This window comes from Macadamia integrifolia, chromosome 5 (genome assembly GCF_013358625.1).
Source record: "Macadamia integrifolia cultivar HAES 741 chromosome 5, SCU_Mint_v3, whole genome shotgun sequence".
Classification (NCBI taxonomy): Eukaryota; Viridiplantae; Streptophyta; class Magnoliopsida; order Proteales; family Proteaceae; genus Macadamia; species Macadamia integrifolia.
Genome location: NC_056561.1, coordinates 20,491,946 through 20,512,937, shown reverse-complemented (window position 1 = coordinate 20,512,937; position 20,992 = coordinate 20,491,946). Strand labels below are relative to the sequence as shown.

At 39.7% G+C, this 20,992-nt stretch overlaps 3 protein-coding genes across 4 annotated transcripts in view; 2 read left to right on the top strand and 1 right to left on the bottom strand.

The window, feature by feature from the left end:
• The first annotated feature begins 963 nt into the window (after positions 1–963).
• Positions 964–5,726, top strand: LOC122079311 (4-coumarate--CoA ligase-like 9). Of its 2 annotated transcripts, none has more exons than XM_042645676.1 (6): positions 964–2,077; positions 3,269–3,458; positions 3,930–4,075; positions 4,341–4,417; positions 5,147–5,249; positions 5,353–5,726. In XM_042645676.1, exons 1-6 carry the CDS (start codon positions 1,061–1,063, stop codon positions 5,476–5,478), a joined length of 1,659 nt encoding a protein of 552 aa, XP_042501610.1. In that variant the 5' UTR covers positions 964–1,060; the 3' UTR covers positions 5,479–5,726. The 2 variants fall into 2 exon arrangements, with proteins under 2 accessions (XP_042501610.1, XP_042501611.1); XM_042645677.1 differs by having other exon boundaries at positions 968–2,077; positions 4,350–4,417.
• Positions 5,727–14,139: 8,413 nt separating this feature from the next.
• Positions 14,140–17,861, top strand: LOC122080077. The gene is made up of 4 exons (XM_042646955.1): positions 14,140–14,883; positions 15,741–16,172; positions 16,466–16,772; positions 17,391–17,861. Exons 1-4 carry the CDS (start codon positions 14,428–14,430, stop codon positions 17,531–17,533), a joined length of 1,338 nt encoding a protein of 445 aa, XP_042502889.1. The 5' UTR covers positions 14,140–14,427; the 3' UTR covers positions 17,534–17,861.
• A 336-nt stretch (positions 17,862–18,197) lies between these two features.
• LOC122080076 (4-coumarate--CoA ligase-like 9) overlaps positions 18,198–20,992 on the bottom strand; it is a 6,334-nt gene continuing 3,539 nt past the window's right edge. The window contains exons 3-6 of the mRNA XM_042646953.1: positions 20,568–20,713; positions 19,821–19,888; positions 18,997–19,099; positions 18,198–18,408 (exon numbers count right to left, since the gene is read on the bottom strand). Of these exons, the coding sequence (XP_042502887.1) occupies positions 18,283–18,408; positions 18,997–19,099; positions 19,821–19,888; positions 20,568–20,713 (443 nt within the window). The 3' untranslated portion in view covers positions 18,198–18,282. The remainder of the gene's footprint in view (positions 18,409–18,996; positions 19,100–19,820; positions 19,889–20,567; positions 20,714–20,992) is intronic.

Here is a 20,992-nt window from a genome sequence, read left to right as displayed (position 1 = left end):
TCCCTCAAAGGTGTCTCGCAGGTTCTTATAATGCCATTGACATCCTTTATTTATTGAGGGATGTCTCTTGGAAAAACCTATCCAAAGAAGCCCAAAATATGTTTCTGTCTAAAATATAAGTCACAGAACACTAGCCATTGCTGATCTCTAGAGCAAATCCTTGACGCCGGAAAAACAACTTTCAATGTTGGAGAAAGAGTAACGTATGTTGGTAAGGTTCCTGACAAACCTTGGCTTTAAACACTCTCTAAATGACGTCAAAAAATACTAAAAACTCACTGTGCGTGCGCTGATGTTGCCTACACCAGACTTAGGGTAGTGAAATGGAGGGAGGGCAACCTTACCGGTTACCATATTCAGGTGTAAATCTTAGGCACTATTTAACAACTTCTCGTTTCTGTCATTTTTGTGTTTTCTTGTTCTCAGAAACGGAGAAACAACCTAAAAAACGTTTAATAAAGTTGTTCCGTTTCACCCATTTTTAGAAACATAAATCAAAATTTATGTCTATTTATAATTCTAGAAACGACTTTGACGAAACAAGTCGAACTCGTTTCGTCGTTTGTAGAAACTGACTTGTTTTGTCGTTTCTAGAAAAGAGTTTGAGAGAAAAAAAGGTTATTGTGCCCAATAAATTTCTCAACTATTTAAACCTAAAAAGAGGCAATCGAACCCTCTTTCTCTTTTGAGCATTTGATAATATTATTAGGTTTTTTAGTGACATTATGTTTGTAAAAAATTTTTTGAAAAATAGATTTATCAAATATAAAAAAATCTATTTTTATTTTTGAAAACATGAAAAGTTGTTTCTACGGCTACATTTATGCTATTTATGTAACAACAGAAACGTAATCAAACAATGCCTTGGTTGTTGTTTTTGTTTTTTATTTTTTATTTTTGGTTTTTTGTATTTTGTTTTTCTTTTTTCTCTTAGGTAGGCCCAAGGAGAATTGGATTCTTCACAACTTTTATTGTGAGTTGCTCTTGCCAACTGAGCTACCCATAGGGTGTCTTAATTTGAAGTTGACATCCATCAGGGAGTGGAGAAGAAGCAGCAGAAATGATGAAGGAAACCAGTCTCAATCTTTCGATCGATCCAAAGAGCGGTTTCTGCTCTAGCACACAGATCTACCATAGCCTCAGACCCCCGGTCCCACTCCCGCCGGAGACCATCCCCTTCTCCGCCGCTGCTCATGCCCTATCTTTCCTTCGCAACACCAGCTTATCGCCGGGAAACACCACCGTACTCATCGATGCCGCCACAGGCCACCGCTTCTCCCACTCCCAATTCATCGGCAGAGTCAAAGCCCTTTCCGCTTATCTGCAAATTACAAGTGGCCTCTCCAGAGGCGACACCGCCTTCATACTATCCCCAACGTCTCTCCAAATCCCAATACTATACTTCTCTCTCCTCTCCATCGGCGTCGTAATCTCTCCCGCCAACCCAGCTAGCACAAAGTCCGAGATTTCCCACCAAATCGAGATCAGCAAACCAGTGATCGCCTTCGCCACGTCGGCCACCGTCGGAAATCTCCCTTCTTTCCGTCATGGCACGGTTCTCCTGGACTCGCCTGATTTCGAATCCATGATGAGGACGACGACGACAACGACGTTGGGTTCGGAACTGGAACCGATCGAGGTGGACCAATTAGACTCGGCAGCGATTATGTACTCGTCGGGAACAACCGGTCAAGTCAAGGGTGTGGTGTTGACTCACCGGAACCTCATCGCGTTGATCGCCGGGTTCACCGCGCCGCGGCCGGAGACGGTGTTGCTGGTTACAATGCCAATGTTCCTTATATACGGGCTGTTAATGTGTGTGAGAGCTGTGGCTTTGGCGGAGACGATGGTGCTGATGGAGAGTTTCGATTTCGAAGGGATGCTGAGAGCGATAGAGGCATATAAGGTGTCCTTCATGTCGCTGTCACCACCGCTTGTGGTGGCAATGGTGAAGTCTGAGGTGGTGGGGAAGTATGATCTCAGCTCGCTCCATGGGGTGGTGTGCGGAGGAGCGCCGCTGGGGAAGGAGATCATCGAAAGGTTCGTGTCTCGGTTTCCCAACCTCGAAATACAACAGGTAAATTCGCTCATTCAATTGATCCAGAATGCATAACAAATGTAGCAACGTAGCATAATATATAAATTAAAATTAATTTCTGTAAAAAAAATTTGGGAAAACAAAGGAATAGGAAAAGAAAAGGTCGTTGAAGATGTGGGATGGTGTTATTTATTTAATATCCCTATAAATTAAAATTAATATATTTTAATCGGTTAAATAGTTAAATAACTAAAATCAAAACAGCCTCTTCTTAAACTCAATTTTTTTGTGGGTTCAGAAACCCCACTCCTGGCGCCCATCTCTTAGGTCTTGCCCATAGTTACTTGGATGAGCCCCATGTGGCGAGACGATAATCCAACAATTCTTGGAGTCTCGTTTTTTGAGGCTCTATCAACACCTTATTATCTGTGTCTTTCTCAAACTGTTGAATCATCGCCTCGTCTCGCCATGTGGCTCGTCCAAGTAACAATGAGCCGATTTGGGCGATGGGCACTAAGGGAAGGATCCGAATCACTCCTAAAGAAGATTTCAACTCTAATTATGGTTAAAGAGACTGAAGTATATACAACTATACTTTGAAAGCATTTGGAATCATATAGAGGACTTTTTGCAACTAAGACTGCATTTGATATAATTTTTTGGAATGCATTATCAACCTAGAATGCATACCAAATGAAGCATAAGAGCACAAACAACAAAGATGCTTATGTCGAGCTACTTCTGAATGGATTCAAAGCACTGCCACTGAATCGTTCTTTGTTTAGTCTATGACTTAAACTAGGAAATAGCATTCACCGTTTGCTTAAGAAAAATCAAAGAGAGAAGCTATAGGTCCACTAAGATGTTAGAGTGCAGTTTTCCACATATAATTCTACAATTCTATGGAATTCAAATCCTATACGGTGAGTGATAGTGAGGATCCAATGGCTGGGAGGACCCTGACATGCACCCCAGCTGTTGGATCCTCGTTGCTGCTCATTGCCTCATCGTAGGAGTTTTTTGTGCAACTCTATGAGAGGGTGGATGATTGAATCATTCAATAGGGGCGCTTTATGAAGAGAGAGAGAGAGAGAGAGAGAGAGAGAGAGAGAGAGAGAGAGAGAGAGAGAGAGAGAGTGATATGTAAGAGGGCGTGCCAAAGAATTTACATAGTAGGATAGGAAATGTTGTCTTCGCAACAAAAACTTTCAACTTTCTTTGATGTCTTAGGGCTATGGTTTGACCGAATCAACAGGCGCTGGAGCAAGGATGGTAGGGTCTGAGGAGGCAAAGCGATATGGCTCTGTGGGCCGACTAGTTATGAATATGGAAGCCAAGATAGTTGATCCTAAGTCTAAGGACCCCTTGCCTCCAGGCCAACAGGGAGAGCTGTGGTTACGAGGACCAATCATCATGAGAGGTGATGTATATAGTTTCCTAACAAGCATCCTTATTAAATACATAAATTGCAAATTTCCATTTAATGATGCAGAAATAAAAAAGAAAAGTCACATTGATTCATAATTTTAAAAATCGGATCCAATCAGCCGAGGTTAATCCTGACTCAGTTGATTCAGCTCGACTGATCCTTGTTCAAAATCAAGGGTTAGGGTAAATCTGAGGTTGAGTACTTCCAATTTCAGACCAATTTTGGCCAACTCTGATCCAATCCAACTATGGCCCTTAGATCTGAAAACTCAGCAATCCAGTGACCAATACCTAGAATCGGTTTGAATCAGGATCAGTCATAGTCGATCCCAATATAAATTGGCTATGATCAACCAATCAAATTTTGATTTTTGAAATTATAGTTTCAACCATTTTAAAACCAATACCCTGCCTCTTTGTTTGATGAATTGTCTCATAAACAGTAGTGGTTGTTGAAACGCAGGTTATGCTGGAGATGCCAAGGCAACTGCTTCAACCTTGGACCCAGAGGGTTGGTTAAAAACTGGTGATCTTTGTTATTTTGACTTTGATGGCTTCCTTTTCATTGTTGATAGGTTGAAGGAATTGATCAAATACAAAGCATATCAGGTAGTTTAAATCAACATATTATTAAGAGGTATATACGGAGAGCGGATCAGGTCGTCGTATGAGATTCATTCTTGTATGGACTGATCCATACAGATGAAATCCACCCAAGAAAAAACCCTGTGATGGATTCCATTTGTATGGATCAGACCATACGATAATGGTTCTTGTAAGAGACCATGATCCACACTCGTATATACATGTTGTGGTCATGAATGCTTTCTTTAGCCTTGAAGTTTAGTCATATCTTATTCAATCTATAAAAAAATTGTCGCAGATTCCACCAGCAGAGCTAGAGCAATTGCTTCAATCCCATCCGGAAATTATTGATGCTGCTGTGATTCCGTATGTATCTTATAGTTTTACCTTTGATCAAGTGTGTGGTGCCATTTAGCATTGGATAATAGATGTAGCATAACAACTACCTAGTGTAGTTGGTGAGTCGGATTAGAATCACCCATATCTACAAGCCGATTCTAAAATTTGTTATGCTAAAACTAGGGGTGATGCAACGGAGCCGGGTTGGCTTGGGCTGAACCCAAGACCTCGGCTGAGCCTTGGCCCAACCTTAGCACGGGCCTGGAATCTCAACCCTTGCCCATTCTGTGGGCTGAAATGCCCAACCCTGGCCTGCTTTGGGCAGGTTTGGGTTCGTTGAGCCAAGGTTCCACCTTATGTTAGGATCTTTTCAGATCTGGATTCCAACCAATCCTGATCGGTTAATCCAGATTGGATTTGTAGGGTTAAGACATATTTGGCCCATTCTAACTAATTCCTGACATCGACTTGAAATGGCCTTGGCCAGCCATTGATTCGATCCGATTTTTAAAACCCTGATCTAAAAGCTCCTTGGCTATTTTTATTTTGAGAAAAGACTGGACGCATCGCCTGTATGCCACAAGCTAGCAAGCGCCTTGTCTATCTCTCTTCCAGCCCCCTTGAAATGACTGATGCTGCCCATTAACGCTAACTTACCACACACAGGCAGTGTGCCTATCATCATCTTTTCCACTTATGTGCTACTTTGATGCAAATTTATATGAACTTTCTTGTGTTTGTGCCACATATAAAAAGGTACCCAGATGAAGAAGGGGGCCAGATTCCCATGGCGTTTACAGTGAAGAAACCTGGGAGTAATCTTACTGAAGCTCAAGTAATGGATTTTATTGCTAAACAGGCATGGATGTTACTTCCCACAACCAAAAGAACAATTTATTTTTCTGTGTTTTCATGGGTTTCATCTATATCTTTACCTTCATTTTATGGTTTCTTTTCTTTAGGTGGCACCATACAAGAAGATACGCAGAGTTACTTTCATTAACTCAATTCCAAAAACTACTTCTGGGAAGATCTTGAGAAGAGAGCTTGTCAATTGTGCTCTTTCTGGTGCTTCAGATAAACAATGATCCCATTTGTTTATCTAATTACAGAGGCATATACAAACTTTGCAGGTACTCTTGCAGTTCAACCCACTTGAACTGCTGAAATCCAATGACCTCTCCAAGTATTCTCTGTGTCCTGGCATGTACAGTTATGTATCCTGTGCCAGCAGAAAGAGTTTAGATACGGGTCTCTTGAATCTTTTATCGGTGCTCTTCTCTGTGCTGAATCTGATTTGTTAAGAAGGTTTTTATAGAGCCATTGCATTTCAAAATTAAGGTCTTTATCAACTGATTTTTAATTTGTTTATTTGTTTAAAGGACAAGAGATTGATGCTTGATCACTGGCCACTACACCAGTATGGGGCCAATGAGAGAGTGTAGAGGCATCAATGTTAATGGGATTTTTTATTTCTGAAGGGGTGGACAATAATTTCTCATGTCCCTGTGTCAAGGCATAGGAGCCATGCAACCAGGCATTTTTTTTTCCATAAGTAAATTACACTTTGGTACATAATGTATAGTGATACTCCGACTCATGATGGTTATATTATGTTTTGAGTACTAGGACCTTTCATTTTCCTTCGCATTAAAAAAATAAAGTAAAATAAAAAGAAAAATTACATTTTGAGTACCTAACATTTAGAGAAACTATGTTGGTTGGTGTACCTTGTGTTTCATAAACGGTTTTCTTTCCCATCAGTATGCCTAGTGAACTATTAACATTTCACTACTTACCATATGTAAGTACATGGGTTAATCCATGTGATAGAAGATCAGACAAATATCTCAATGGTACAATTTCAACTTTAGAGAAAGTAATTAAAATTACAAAAGATATCATTTTGTATTTTATATTTATCTCCATTTTATGTTATTTTGGTAATTTTACTAAAACTTTGAATGAAAGTTTGAGTAACTTTCCTTGCTTAATTTGAACTAAAAATTGGTAATTAAAATGTAAGAAAATTTACCGCGCCACCCCTTGGAGAATGTCACAATTATAAGACCACCCCCTCTGTTTCACCAAATTATACTCAGACCCATTACCTTCAGTCACTATTAAGTGTCGACTTAAAATGACCGTTATACCCTTACCATCCCTTAAATGATCCAACGTCTCTCAGAGCTCCCTTCCACTTCTTCGTACCTCATCTCGTTTTTTGTTTGACTTTGTGCCGTTCCTTCTCGTAGTTCTTGGCTTATCCCCAGTAGCTGTAGCATCTTTCTGTTGCTGGGCTTACTAACATCATCATTCTCCCTCATTGATAGAGAAATCCGTCCAGTCTCAGTATTTGCTTCTACCAACCTCACCTTCACCTCTTTGGCCTATGGAGACAAGCTTCCAACATCCTTAACAAAACTATCACTCAACCTAGAAACATGTACCAACCCATCTGTGAAAGCTCCAAAATCAACAAAAGCACCAAATGGCTGGATTGATCTTACTTTCCCTGTAAAAGTTGCACCAAGAACCAAATCCTCATCCTTCACAGGTGGCATCTCACTCTTCCTAGCTAGTCTTGAGCGTTTTGATTTAACAGTTAGAGTAGCACTGGCATTGGCACTGGCACTCAAGGAAGGTGTTTCACTTGTCTCCAAAGCATTAGATTCAACTTCAGAAATGGCATCATCATCTTCACTTGCAACGGCAGAATCCAACTCCTCTATTGCTACTTCAGTCCCTGTGGCTGCTAAGGTGTGCAATCTCGACCCATGTACAGAGAAACCAGATATGTATCTCGGGAATACGCCCACTGATGCCGACAGAGGTACAAAAAGCTTTTGCAAAGGTTATTTTTGTTTTGTGGTTTTCCCCAAAGAATTGCTATGGTCAAAATAGATTTGGTGTTTCTCAAAGGCCTTTGCATAGCTCTCGGTCTGGTTCCGCACTGCCGAGGGTTCGATATTGTATAAAATGGGCAGAACGACATTGTGTTTTTGCATTCAAAGATCTTAGTGATCTCAATGAGACACCATTTACTGGAAGCATAATTCTTCGAGAAGATGGGGATAGAGATTCACAACTGCTCGATCGCAGTGATTAGCTCCAGCCCAATCTTATTTCTCGTTGGGAGTTCTTCGTGGTCTCTGAAAGTGTTAACCCTAGCATCAACCCATGCATGGTACAGGTGACAGTGAAGTTGGTGCGAGTGTCTTCTCCATGAAAGCTCAAGAACACTTCATAACTCGAACTTGAAGAAGACAAAGAAGAGGCAAAACTAGCATTCTTGGATGCTGCCATTGGGATTTAACAACTTCTTAGAAGCTATTACTTTTGGGTTGCAGAGTGGAGAGACTGAGCTGGATTACCTGTACTCTTATATGCAAGTTGTTTCGCCCAGTTACCGTGAGGTTTTGCAGGTCGTCATCTGTCGCAGATGCCGTTGTTGCTGTAATGAACGTTCGCCTGTGTGAGATCTTGCAGGTCGCCGCAAGGTCGCCATCCATTGTTGATGCCGTTGCCGCTGCAATGAACGATCACCGGTGTGAGGTCCTGCAGGTCGCCATTCGTCGTTGATGCCGCTGCCACTGCAGTGAACGATCGTTGGTGGTCCAACAGTGGCAATTTGAAAGCAAGGTAACCTATCAATTTGGGTAAAGAAATATTAACTTATTGTAAAGGTAGTTTTGGTATTTCGTATTTAATAAGGGCATTTTCGTATTTAAAATAAAATATGATTACTGACATCAGCAAATAAAGTATATTCCTTAATAGTGACTGAAGGTTAGGGGTATGAATATAATTTGGTGAAACAGAGGGGGTGGTCTTCTAATTGTGGCATTCTCCAGGGGGTGGTGTGGTAAATTTCCCTAAAATGTATGTAGAATCCTCTATCATTGGACTAATCCATGTGCGACCAAGTGGCAAATTGTGAAGCATTACACTTCACTAGGCCTAATGACGCCTAAAAGGACCCTTTCATAAATATTTTTGGGTATCTCATGTTTTATATATGTTATTTGTCCACGACTATTATGTTTTGGAACCCTCTTTTTCATCTCTTTGTCATCTATTTTGGCTAAGCACCACTTGTAGCTGTGGGGGGTGGGGGAAGCTACAGAGAATTTGCTGCAGCACCCACTATAGCCTATGCGGGGGCCAGGGGAGAAACAAAGTTGGGGAGATGTAAAGGAGACAGGGAACTGTGTAGGGGTGTCAATCGATCGAGATGGGTCGGTCTTGATCAGGCCTAGTCAGGCTCGACTAAATTCTAAGGTTGCATCATGAATGCCTGTTTAGCTAAACGAGCTTAGCTAGGGCGGATGTAGAGCCCTACTCTTTGAACCCAGATTATTGATTGATTTGTTCGGTTTGGTCTTGCAGGGTCTAAACCGGAACGGGTTGATGCCGGTGCCTTATGGTGTATGACGACAAGGGTGACGTCAAATGCAAGATGGGCAGATAAGATGGAGCCGGTACCTGAGATGATCCACACGTCTAAGTCGTGCCCTTGCACATATCACAAGACCATATATGAATAGGAAATGTACGCTATTGTATCTGAATGATAGAACCTTGGTCCACAACATGTGACGAGAGCGAAGTACATATTAAGATTTCATTTTCCTTCAAAATATAGCAAGGTGGACTTGTTTGGCCAACTGGGGGGTGTCACTGGTAGATGTGAGACCCACCAGTGTGACCCACCTATTTGGGTAATGTGGGCCCTTGCAAACCCAACTTGGATGAGCACGTGTATTTTGACCTCGTCATCGCAATGAGGCCTTATATGCCTGATGATGTTGGCTACATCGCCCAGAAAGACAAATTAATGTGTTTTGGTCCATAAATAGGCAAAACCAAACATGTCCTACAAGATATTTATGAACCAAAGTACAAATAGCACTTAAACCCCCTTTTCTCTCTCCCATTTATGATTTTAGCAAAGTTGGTGAAGGGAGTAAAGAAGAGGGAGAAAAGATGAAGAAGGAGAGAAGGAAGAGGAAGGAGGTTTTCCCCTTGGATTCCAGAGCCGCGATTCACCTTTCCATCATCGGAATAGTGTCTGGTATCTTGAGATCTACACTCTAAGGTAAACAACGCCATAAACTTTTTAGATATGATGAAACCCTTTGTGTATGTGGTTGAACCTAAAGGATAATGAAACAAATGTGTGATTTCCTTGAAGGTTTTGAGAAGGGAAACAAGTATTTGAGAGTTATTGGAGTGACATTTGAGTTGGAAAGACAAATCCCAATATTTGGGGTTTTCAAGCCAAGGTATGATTTTTTTTCCCAAATCTTGTTGATGGTTTAAATCTATGGAATAATCAGGTAAAAGAGGCTTGAAATGTGTGGGGAATGAAGTGGGAAGCCATATGGGGTTTCCAAGAGTTGAAACGGAAGAAAGAAGGAAAATAGAAAAATCCGAGAGAACCAGTGGGCACCTGTTGGTGTGACCTACCAGTCACCCCTGACACCTCTGGTTCTACTGGCGGGTGAGACCGGTGGGTGTCTGACCTGCTAGTATGACCCACCGGTCTAGGGGGACTACACAGGTGGGTTCTCCTACCCACCTGTAGCCCAAATGAGCTCCGATTGAAACCAAATTCACCGACAACCTTCTTCACGCTATTAAATGTGTCGTGATCATATCCTACGTTATTTATAGTCTCGATTATGACGCATTTCTAAACCCTTTATCTGTGCTAGGTTTCAAGAAACTCATCTTCTCACTTCGGATCTTACCTGTACCGCGAGTGTTGAATCTTCTACAAAATTTTGTAAGTAGGGAGAGGACTTTAATCTTAATTTTCAAAATATTTTTGGCATCCTATACATTCATAGACTATATTGACATTCCGATTGCCATTCTCATGCATATGATTGATGAATGAATGATGCACTTAGAATTGAACATGTTGTATCTCTAATTCCATGTGCATGATTACTTGCTTGAAATCTTGAGGATGTATTTATCATATGATGGATTATGATGATGATGTTTTTCAATTATATATGTGAAATCTAAATTAGATGCCGTAGTCGGCTTGAAAACAAATGTATTGGTACACCGTGGAATGAGACACGAAAATACTATGCAGTTGTATTATCTCATATAAGAGCATGTAGCTAGGATTTCATATTCCCTCGTGCTACTACCCTTCCCAATAGGGGTTTACGTGTTGGGTTATCACTGGGGGAAGTGTCGGTCGCGGACCGTCATGGTGGTTAGAAGTACGTCTGGTTGATCAATAGGATAGTTGGAAACTTTGGTGATATATTTAAAGGGCCAATTATACTGCTTTTAATTTCTGTTATAGTTCAACCACGATTTACTTTTCTACTGTTGTTCGACCACGATTTACATTTCTACTGTGGTTTGGCTATGATTTACTTTTTTGAGTGCTCACGGTGGGTCTTCTCCAACAATCCTATGGACAAATCGCGGGATGGAGAACGCATCTTGAACCCGGGGCATACGTGCACTATGATTGTGAGTAGCACGTTACCTATAACCTAGAATGATTTGTTTAGGTGGACTAGGATTAAAATGAATCTCATGCATTTAATATCATTTGGAATGCATTTGCTTGTGTGCATCTGTTTTTCCATTTACTGAGCTAGTGAGCTCACCCCTCGTGTATACATCTTTTTAGATGATTTTGCAGGATACTCTGTAGAGGAACCTGTGCCGGGTCCCACTGAAGAAACCCCAGTGGGGGATTGGTGGGTTCCTAAAAGAATTCGAATACGGTGAAGTATGAGAGTTGTGTTACTAGGCAACAATGATAGATCCTATTCACTGTACCCTTTTGATTCTTTTGGTATATTTCACTTTGTGCTCTCGATATTTAAATTGTTATTTCTTGTATAAATATCATGCCCACGAACCCACATGTAAATACTTTATGTATAACAATTTGGGTATCAAGAGTATAGGAGAAATTACAAGTGATCATTTATGACAAGGCTTCCGCTGTATTATATTATTATATTCCATTGATCACTTGTGACTTGCTATGTTGTGGGTACTGTATTAGATGATCCTGATGGTTTTGGGTTACCCGGAGGGAACCCAATCACCGGGCTGGTTCTAAGTGAACGGGGCGTGACAACGGACATGCATGGTATGATTTATAATCGGTCCGCTTAGTCTCTGGATCCCTAAATGGGCATTAAAGAGGCTCTAAATAGGCCTTCCCAACATCGATGTAACAGTCGAAGTATTCAAGCTGACAAGCCTATTCCACTGAAAGCACAATTTTACCGAAAGCATATCCTGCAAACCTACCAATAATTCACCACTGCAATTACATAAATTTCATTTTCTATTGTTAAAAACGCTTGTTCATCAATAAATCTCTTGTTCATCTTGAAAATTGGAGCAAACCCACTTGGTATTTTTTTGCTTTACTCTTCAATTTTATTGGTGATAAATATGAAATTAAGTAGAATTAAAGGGGTTGGGCTAGATCGGACACCCATCAGGCTAGGTGGTTGTATTGTGTATTATCTGTTTATAAACATGTTGAACTCACGTTTATTAATCGGATCACCCCAAGTCAAGCCATAAACTTATCGGGCTCAATCGAACCTACCTCTATGAGTAACACTGGACACCCGATATTGAGACCTTTATCTATGATTCTTTGCATACAGTAGGGATGAAGCTTGATGAGATTTTCTACCAGAAGAAAGAAAAAGCACCTACCCCAAAAAAAAGAAAAATTATGAGGTTAGCCAGGTCCCACCAAAGTTAAATGTAAATCACGTGGGTATGGCTTCCACGGACGGAACGTGGGCTTGTACCATTGTGCTTTATTGGGCCCCATCGAACAGAAAAAGAAAAACGGCAACCTTAAAAATGGGGCCCACCCAGATATTTCCGTCGTCTTGGACTTCCAAATTCCATTTCGTTTTCAGGATACACAGGTCCACTCGCAATCTTTGACTATTCAAAGACCATTTCGATACGCATAACAGTCTGGGGACTCTGGGCTTTCTACCAAAAAAAAAAAAAAAAGAAAAACAGTCTGGGCTATGTTTGGAGGGTCAGAAAAGAAGGAGAAAAAATTTATGAGATCAAGGATGAATGTATAGGATTTAAAAGCAAATTGAACTGATAAAGAAAAAAAAAATTTGAAGATTACTAGAAGCAGAAAAAGAATAAATTTTAAGGAAAAAGTTCTTTGAGCTACTAAGAAAATGTGCTACATCTCTCTCTCATAAATTTTTGTCTTATTGTGTTTGGCTTTTATTTTCTATCAAATTTTTTGTTTACCTATGTGACTTTGTTTGGTGGATAAGGAATGAAATAAAAAAAATATAATAATAATAATAATACCAACAATGAGTTCAAGTGCTTATGTGTCAACTAAAACCATTCACAAGATACTCAAACTTTTTATAACGATGATAAGATATAAAATGGTATTAATGCTCATAGTGAACATCTCATCTCAACATGGATTTAGTTATTGGTATTGGTGTTGATATCTGGATCACTAACAGAGGAGATTGATGTATATCAATCATTTTGCCTCTTGCTTTCTAGAAAAAATACATTTTTTTTTACTATTTTGCCTCTGAAACGATACGAATAATCGATCTGGATCGATCAAGGATCGAAGATCAGTCTCAACTGATACAATACAATTCCGATACTTGAAACCATACATCTCACTCCATTATTTTATGTGATTATAATATTATCTGACTTTTTTTCATTTCAATTTTTTTCTTTTCTTACCATCCAAACAAAGCTAAAGTTACCGCACCCACCCTCCCCTTAATAATAAATGAACCAAATTCTCGTTTTTGACGGTAGTAATGGGCTTTGGACATTTTACTTTCCTTTCCAACTTCTCCCCCTCGCGTCCCAAGTTGTCGCCTTGTCAGTAGACTTAGTACTCCCTATGGCCTCGTTTGTTTGGTGGGGAGTTACATGGGGTGAGACTTAAGGGGTGGAATAGTTGTACGAACTATACCACCCCATGGCTTTTGAAGTTGTTTGGTTATCAAGGGTGGGGTTTTCAAACGACAACAAAAATATATGCAATCCCTAGTCGATTGACGTGGATGTATAATTCTCCCACCCCAACCCTTCACAAAGTCCTACCAAATTGGTGGGACTTTGCAGGAAAAGTTGTTGGAGGGAGAAAAAAAAAAGGGACATCGGACAAGAAGAAGAAGAAGAGAGAAGGAGATGACAAGATCAAACAGAAAAAAGAAGGGAAATAAAGAACCTCATCACTCTACGCCTGAACTGCAAGCATTGAAAGAAAAAAAAAAAAGAAGAAGAAGGGGGGATAGAATAAAAAGCGTCTCATCTGCAAAACCCAAATAAAAAAAAAAAAAAAAAAGGAGAAAAAAAGGGGAAATCAAACAAGAAGAAGAAGAGGAGGAGAAGGGGGCTCCCGTTGTGATGCAAACTTACAAAAAATTAGGGATTACAAAAAATTAGGGATTGAAGAAGAAGATGGAGAATATTACCCTCTGAGTTTGAAATCCACTCGTTGTTTCCCATTTGAAGCTTGGACGTTGGAGCTCTCCGATAAATGGAAGTCATGAAATCCTCTGTTTTTCCCTTTATCTCTCTCCCTCTCTTTACTTATCAACCAAACAATCGTGGAATAGTAAAGATAAAAAGCTAAGGCAAAGTATAACTTTTCCATTCTTGTATGTTAAAAACTCTCAGCCCATCTCGTTGTGGGACCCACTCCTACTAAAATCCCACCCCAGGCACCCCGCGTAACAAACGGGGCCTATAACTCTTGAAGCCTCTGAATTACACAAATTGCCTCCATTAACGTTGAGTGCTACGAGTTTAAAGTTCAGAGCTCTTTCATGTTGCAGATTCTATATCTTCTATGGTGCTGCTTCTCCTCGGCTTCTATTTGTATGATTCTATGTAATTTTTGCCCACCCAAAAGCAGAGATTAACTCCTAACCTGTTCAATCCGTAGCTGTACCTCAACACCTCTGGCTGCTCCTCTCTCTCTCTCTCTCTCGACCTTCTAGCTCACAGTAATGGGTAACCCTCGTACCCAAATAGAAGAAGAATCTCCTACCGAGGTCCAGGTCACCCTTCTTGGTCCAGAACAAACCCAAGAAGAAGAAGAAGAAGAAGAAGAGAAGGATACCCAACTCGATCCTATTCTGCGACGTCTAGATATCTTCCTCTGTTTCTTCGGTTTCCATCAGTCCTCTCTACTGGGCTTCCTCCTCTCTTGGGCTGCATTTCTTCTCCTGGGTGTTTCAATCCCAGTTGTGATACTCAGAGTCTCAAGCTGTTACGACTGCGAAAAGCATCAGATTTACAACTTCGAGCTCGACATCATCGTCTCTCGGTCGTGTCTTGCAGCAGTTTCCCTTGGCTGTGTTTCCCACAATCTTCGTAAATATGGTATCCGGAAATTCCTCTTTGTTGATCGGCTTCATGGCCAAATGCTCAGATTTCGCAAGGAGTATACCGAGAAAATCCAGGTGAGCAATTCCCATTCTCCATTTTTTGGTTTTTTAAACCATACTTGCTTAAAAGAGAGAAGGGAGGGGAGGGAGAGAGCTATATTCCATTTGAGTACTAATTTGTAGTTTATAGTCATTTTTAGTCGATTAATATTTCTGAGAACATCAAGCAAAATTCATATCTCAAGAACTTCTGCTCTGTTATACTAAAAACTTCACCATTTTTTTTTTCTGCGGTTTTTCTTACTTTCTCCTCTTGTTGTTCCATTGGTACTCACTTTTCTATTTTTATCTTGATGTTCCTTTCATTTCCCCCTTTTTCTGCTGGCAGTGAATGAGGGTTAGTATTCTTTTCTGTAAGTCTTGAATTTGTGATTTATTTATTATCCTTTGGCTGATTTGTGAACAGTGAAGTGATGATTTGAATTTGGTTTTCTTGAATTAGCACTGAGATTCCTCTAGGGATTAGCTGAATTTTCTTGAGCTCCTCCTAAGCTGTTCCTTTACTATCTCATAAATTATTCACTTTACAGCAGTAAGTTAAACAAAATTCTGTTAATTATATCATTTCTGATTTGTTTTGCTAAATATACTAGTAGAGGAATCTGAATTTTCTTGAGCTCCTCATAGGCTGTTCCTTTACTATCTCATAATTATTCACTTTATAGCGGTAAGTTAAACAAAATTCTGTTAATTATATCATTCCTGATTTGTTTTGCTAGATATACTATTCTAGAATGCTGTGGAGTATTTGTTTTTTTTTTTTTTTTTTTATCTAATAATTTCTTATAAGGTTCTACATAAGATCCTGCAACAGGGACTTGCAAAATGCCAAGATAAATCTAACCAATTTTTTTTTTATAAATACTCTTCAGGGCTTCTTCCGCTTGCTCTTTTTTTGGATATTTCCATGCTTCCTTTTGAAGACTGCGTGTGAGGTCATTCGTATTGCATACGCGTATCATGATTTCTGGTGGCAATCTGTTGCTATGTTACTGGCCTCGGTCATCTCATGGATATATTTGATCACTATCTCTCTAACAGCTTGCCTTCTGTTCAATTTAGTATGTAACTTGCAAGTTATCCACTTAGAAAATTATGGGAAGCTTTTGGAAAGGGATTCTGATGTTTCAGTCTTCATCGAGGAGCACCTTCGTCTAAGGCTTCATCTCTCTAAAATAAGCCATAGGTTCCGTATTTTTCTTCTTCTGGCATTCTTGGTTGTGACAGCAAGTCAGTTTGTGACTCTCTTCCGGGCTATGGCATCCAGAAGAATCATCAATTTCATCAATGAGTGTGATTTTGCAGTTAAGTATAATGCTTATTGTTACTCTAATATGTATAATTTGTTGAGTGAATCTTGAATCTTGAATTCTCCTTCCATCCATATATATAGTTTATAAGTAATTTTCTTATTGTTGGAAAGAATGTTACGTATTTGAATGTCACAGTCATCCAATGTTCTTGCTTGATGTTCAAGTGTGGGAGTTCTGCAAAAATCCCTATTACTGATGTATCTGTATTCACATTTTAAATAAATAAAAAATGATCTCCCTGTATATTGGAGTCTCTTGTTGATCTTTTGCTTTACTGTTGGCAGGTCTTCTCAATTGTTCAGGTTGTTGGAATAATTCTTTGCTTGAATGCAGCCGTCAAGATTTCCCATCGAGCTCAGGGAGTAGTATCGGTTGTATGTAGATGGCATGCACTTTTAACATGCAATTCTACTGATGCTTCTGAATTAAGAGTCTCAAATAGCGCGGGGAGCTTGGAGGCCATGAATCCATCTGGTTCATTACCTATGAATTACTCTGAAAGTGATTTGGAGTCATTAGATTATCTTGCACATCCCATTAATACACAGCCAGTATCCTATATGTCTACATACCACAAGAGACAAGCCTTTGGTATGTAAACCAGATATAGTTTTGTTTTTGTGTTTTTCTACTTAGCATTCTACATGCACTTACTCTTTTTGATTGAGGATCAATAGCACATGAGAAATCTAAATTATGTACTAGGCTTTGTTCACTATAACATCAAATCCCTTTCTATATCAGGAACAATATTTTTTGCATCCCTCGCATAATTTTTTCTCTAGTGATCCCCATGCTTTGCTTGGGTACCTTCTTCATGCAGAACCTTCTCTTTTTTTGATAATTCAATCCACGATGGAGCTTCGATATGTGTTGGACAAATTTCCTACCTACTTTAGTCAAGCTTCTACTATAATGCTTTCAGATCTTTACTTATATATCATTTTCATGATCCTTTCAAATAATACTTCAGTAGCTCATGTGCAAAACAATACAGACTGATCTGTTGTCTTTATGCGAGGAATTCTCTATTTCTACCTTATCAACTAGATCTGTTGCTTGCCACATCCTTGATTGTGAATTTTATGTAGGCAGTTCTTGTCCATCTTGCAAGTCAGTTTTATTTCATGTAAATAACAGGTTTACATAGACAAGCTAGTTTTATCTCTCCACCAATCACATTTTCACTTGATATGCTTGGCTATGCAGTAACATATTTGCAGTCAAATCCTGGTGGAATCACTATTTTTGGATGGACGGTGGATCGGGCACTGATCAATACCATCTTCTTCCTTGAATTCACATTGGTTCTTTTTGTACTCGGAAATACCCTAGGTTTGACTGCGAACTGATGGTCCCATAGCCACCATATCTTCTCCCCAAACAAGATGTCTCGGTGGACAAGAAGTATGAAACCCAATTACAGATCTTGGAAGCTTGTGCCGATCCTTTAACTTAACAGGTAAAAACCTACCTCTGGGATTTTGTTGATATTGCATCCACTAGAAGAAGTACCTATTTTCTATGTTCTTCTGTTGTTTGACCTTTTATGCTTGTCAAGCCAAGTTGGCCCTACCTCTACCCCCTACAAGACTGGTTGCTGGTAAATATTGGCTGCTGTAACAGCATGAACTCTTACATATTACAGATGCTGTATTTCCTAAAAGTTAAATTTTCCAATGAGCTTTTGTTAAGTTATCAATCCTGGGAGGAGGTTCCAAATCCCCCGGAATTATGGCATACTATCAGAAAAATGTTTGACTTCATAAAATGTATCCTCGGGGGCTTGGCATCATTGCTGCCCAACCATAGGGAAAACTCGGGTTCAAGTTTCCAGGGTGGCAAGCCGGTGTGGTATCATGTGGGTGATTCATAACTTGGGATATTGTTTTCCCCAATTAGTGATAGTATCTTGATCATTGGTATTCTTGACATCCATGAAGGACTGCACCCCCATCACATGGTTGGATTATCACCCTTAAATCATGTTCAAACACTCCACAAAAGAAGAAGGAAGAAAGAAATGGAAGTAGACCTTAATTTTCTTTAGACCGTCTGTACACGAATCCGTACTGTTTTAATTAAATCAACAGAAACAAAATCAGAGTTTAGAAACAGTTGCTGACAATGCAAGCTTTACCAACTCCTTCCTCAATGTCTTACCTGTAGCATTCTTGGGTATGGAATCAATGAAAGATACTCTTCTTACTTTATTATACGGTGCAACCTACAACCAATAAGAAAAAAAAAAAATTTAAAAATTGGTGACTACTTTTAGATCATTGCATTTTCCCCATCTATCCCAGAAAAAACCCAAAAAGAAAAAGCCATCTGCATTCTGTGCTTTCAAAAAACCGAAAGCCTTTAAGACTCTGCTTGTTCACTTATTGACATCAAATCCCTTGCATTACAAAAGACAATGACAGTATGTTCACACAAAACCTCATCCTTCCTGGCATCACTTTCACTATGTTTATATGCAATGCCAATGTTACAAAAGAACACAAAAGAAGAAAAAGAGCCAGACTCTGGGGAGAATTACATGTTTGAACTCGATATATTAGATCTCTCCTTAAACAGAACTAAAAATGCACCAGTTAGAATTGATATGGTACAGATTAGAGGAGCTAGAAGAATTGGTGTGAGCAGAAGTAGATTGCTTGAGGTCAAAAACATATATGGCTTTAAATAGAATTGAATGAGGATACAGGATTCATGTAGCTGACCAAATTTAGTTAGGAACATAGTGATTAGCAATTACTTTTGCCATGATTTTCTCAATTTACAGATTACATGGTTATAGAGGAGGAAATACCTGTCTGGCAATGAACTCCATGATTTGTAATTCATCAATGGTGCTTTGGGGCCGTCTCACCACGAAGGCCATTGGCACTTGACCCGCTTCTTCATCTGGGTACCTGCCATATTTTTTTGTTTCAGTAAATTCTTTTAGCTCTCTCTCAAGCACAAATCATACTCAAAAAATTATGGCAACAAGTTCTTAGGCAAGTCCAAGGGATCCTACACTGGGCCATTGTCATTGTGCCAAACAGACAAGTAATGTGGTTATTCTGACCATTCGATAAAAATGGCATGATTTAAGTTAGCCACATGTTAAATTTCATAGTTTAGTTCAATCAAATATCATCCCGTGTATATGTCCATGTCTACTGGTACGCCTGATACTGTCCAATCTCTGATAATCCTAATTTTTGAAAGCTTTATTTTTCTACTTGGCAAACTCTGTTTAGACTGAAATTTAATATGTGAGTAAGGGACCCTATGATCCACCTGAGCACAAAATTTGGGCCCTCAACTGAGCTGCCATATGGTGGATATTTAAGAACCACTTCTTAGGTAGTCTGTATTGCAGATGTCTACCCAATAAAAGCTACACCTAAAATATTGTCAATTTTTTTTTTATAGGTAAATGTTCCTCTCCCTCTTTCATCTACTCACATTCTGCACATCATCTATGTCTTTTGCATGAAGTACCATGGTGCAATGGAACATGAAGCAGGAATGAACCAAAATGTAAAACACCGAAAAACTTCTTGAAATAAGGACTGCGATGATTTGTTCGAAACCTTCCTCTCCACAAAATCACTGTTTAAATTTACATACTCAGATAAAACTTACGGAATTACGGCAGCATCAATGATGTCTGGGTGGGATTGAAGCAGGTTCTCCAATTCTGCAGGGGCTACCTGTAGAAAGTAAAACATGAATATGAAGAGAGTATTTTCCTTTTTCCATGTACTAGGAAGATTGCAAATTTAGGTCATGGTATTGAAGTGGTAACCAACACCAACTCTCTTTATTAAGAAGAAAAACCAACTTGGAAAGGTGGAAACTCACTTCATATACTTTAGGGGTTATGACCAAGTTGGCAAGTGATCATCTCATTTGACCATTTGAAAAGAAATCATCAATAATGTACAGAAAATTAGAAATGCAACATTTCTTCTGATATGATATCGATGTATTTTTAATATTTCAATAAAAAAAGAGCAACTCCGTGCACGAGGCTCCTGCTACTGCAAGATCTGGGAGGGGCAAGTGTGTATGCAACCTTACCCCCTCTTCGCAGAAGAGGCTGTTTCCAAGTTTTGAATATGTGACCAACAGGTTGCAATAGTACAACTTAATCGTTGTGCCACAGGTTCGCCCACTAAAGAAAAACCCAGTGCACGAGGCTCCCGCTACTGCAGAGTCTAGGAGGGGCAAGTTGTACGCAACCTCACCCCCTGCTTCGCAGAAGATGTTGTTTTCAAGTTTTTGAAACAATGTGTATTCCAATGTGTATAGAAAACAATTCCATTTTCATATGGTTATTGAACCCAACTTTGGTAATTAGTAGACAGAAAAGTTTGATTGTGTAATTACCTGATACCCTTTGTACTTGATTAAGTCCTTCAACCGATCAACAACAAATATGAAACCATTGTTGTCAATATAACAAATGTCGCCTGATCTCAACCATCCTTCTGGATCCAAAGTTGCAGCAGTTGCCTCATCATTGTCAATGTAACCTGCACTACAATTAACCACTGAGAAGCATCTATTGGGAAGTCATTTTACAGTTCATTGGGAGGGGGGGGGGAGGGGTTTAGTCATTTTGCATCCCATGTGTCTAGATGCATGGGCACACTTGGATCGGACTCCTCTCCAATGAGAGCATCCTCCAATGTTCCTCCAATGACCATCCAAGGTCTGGAGGGCTTGGTCACACATCCCAACACCTGAAGATGTGTGTTCAAGCTTTCCTAACCTTTGGATAGATCGTTGGAGGGTCGTTGGTGTTGGAGAGG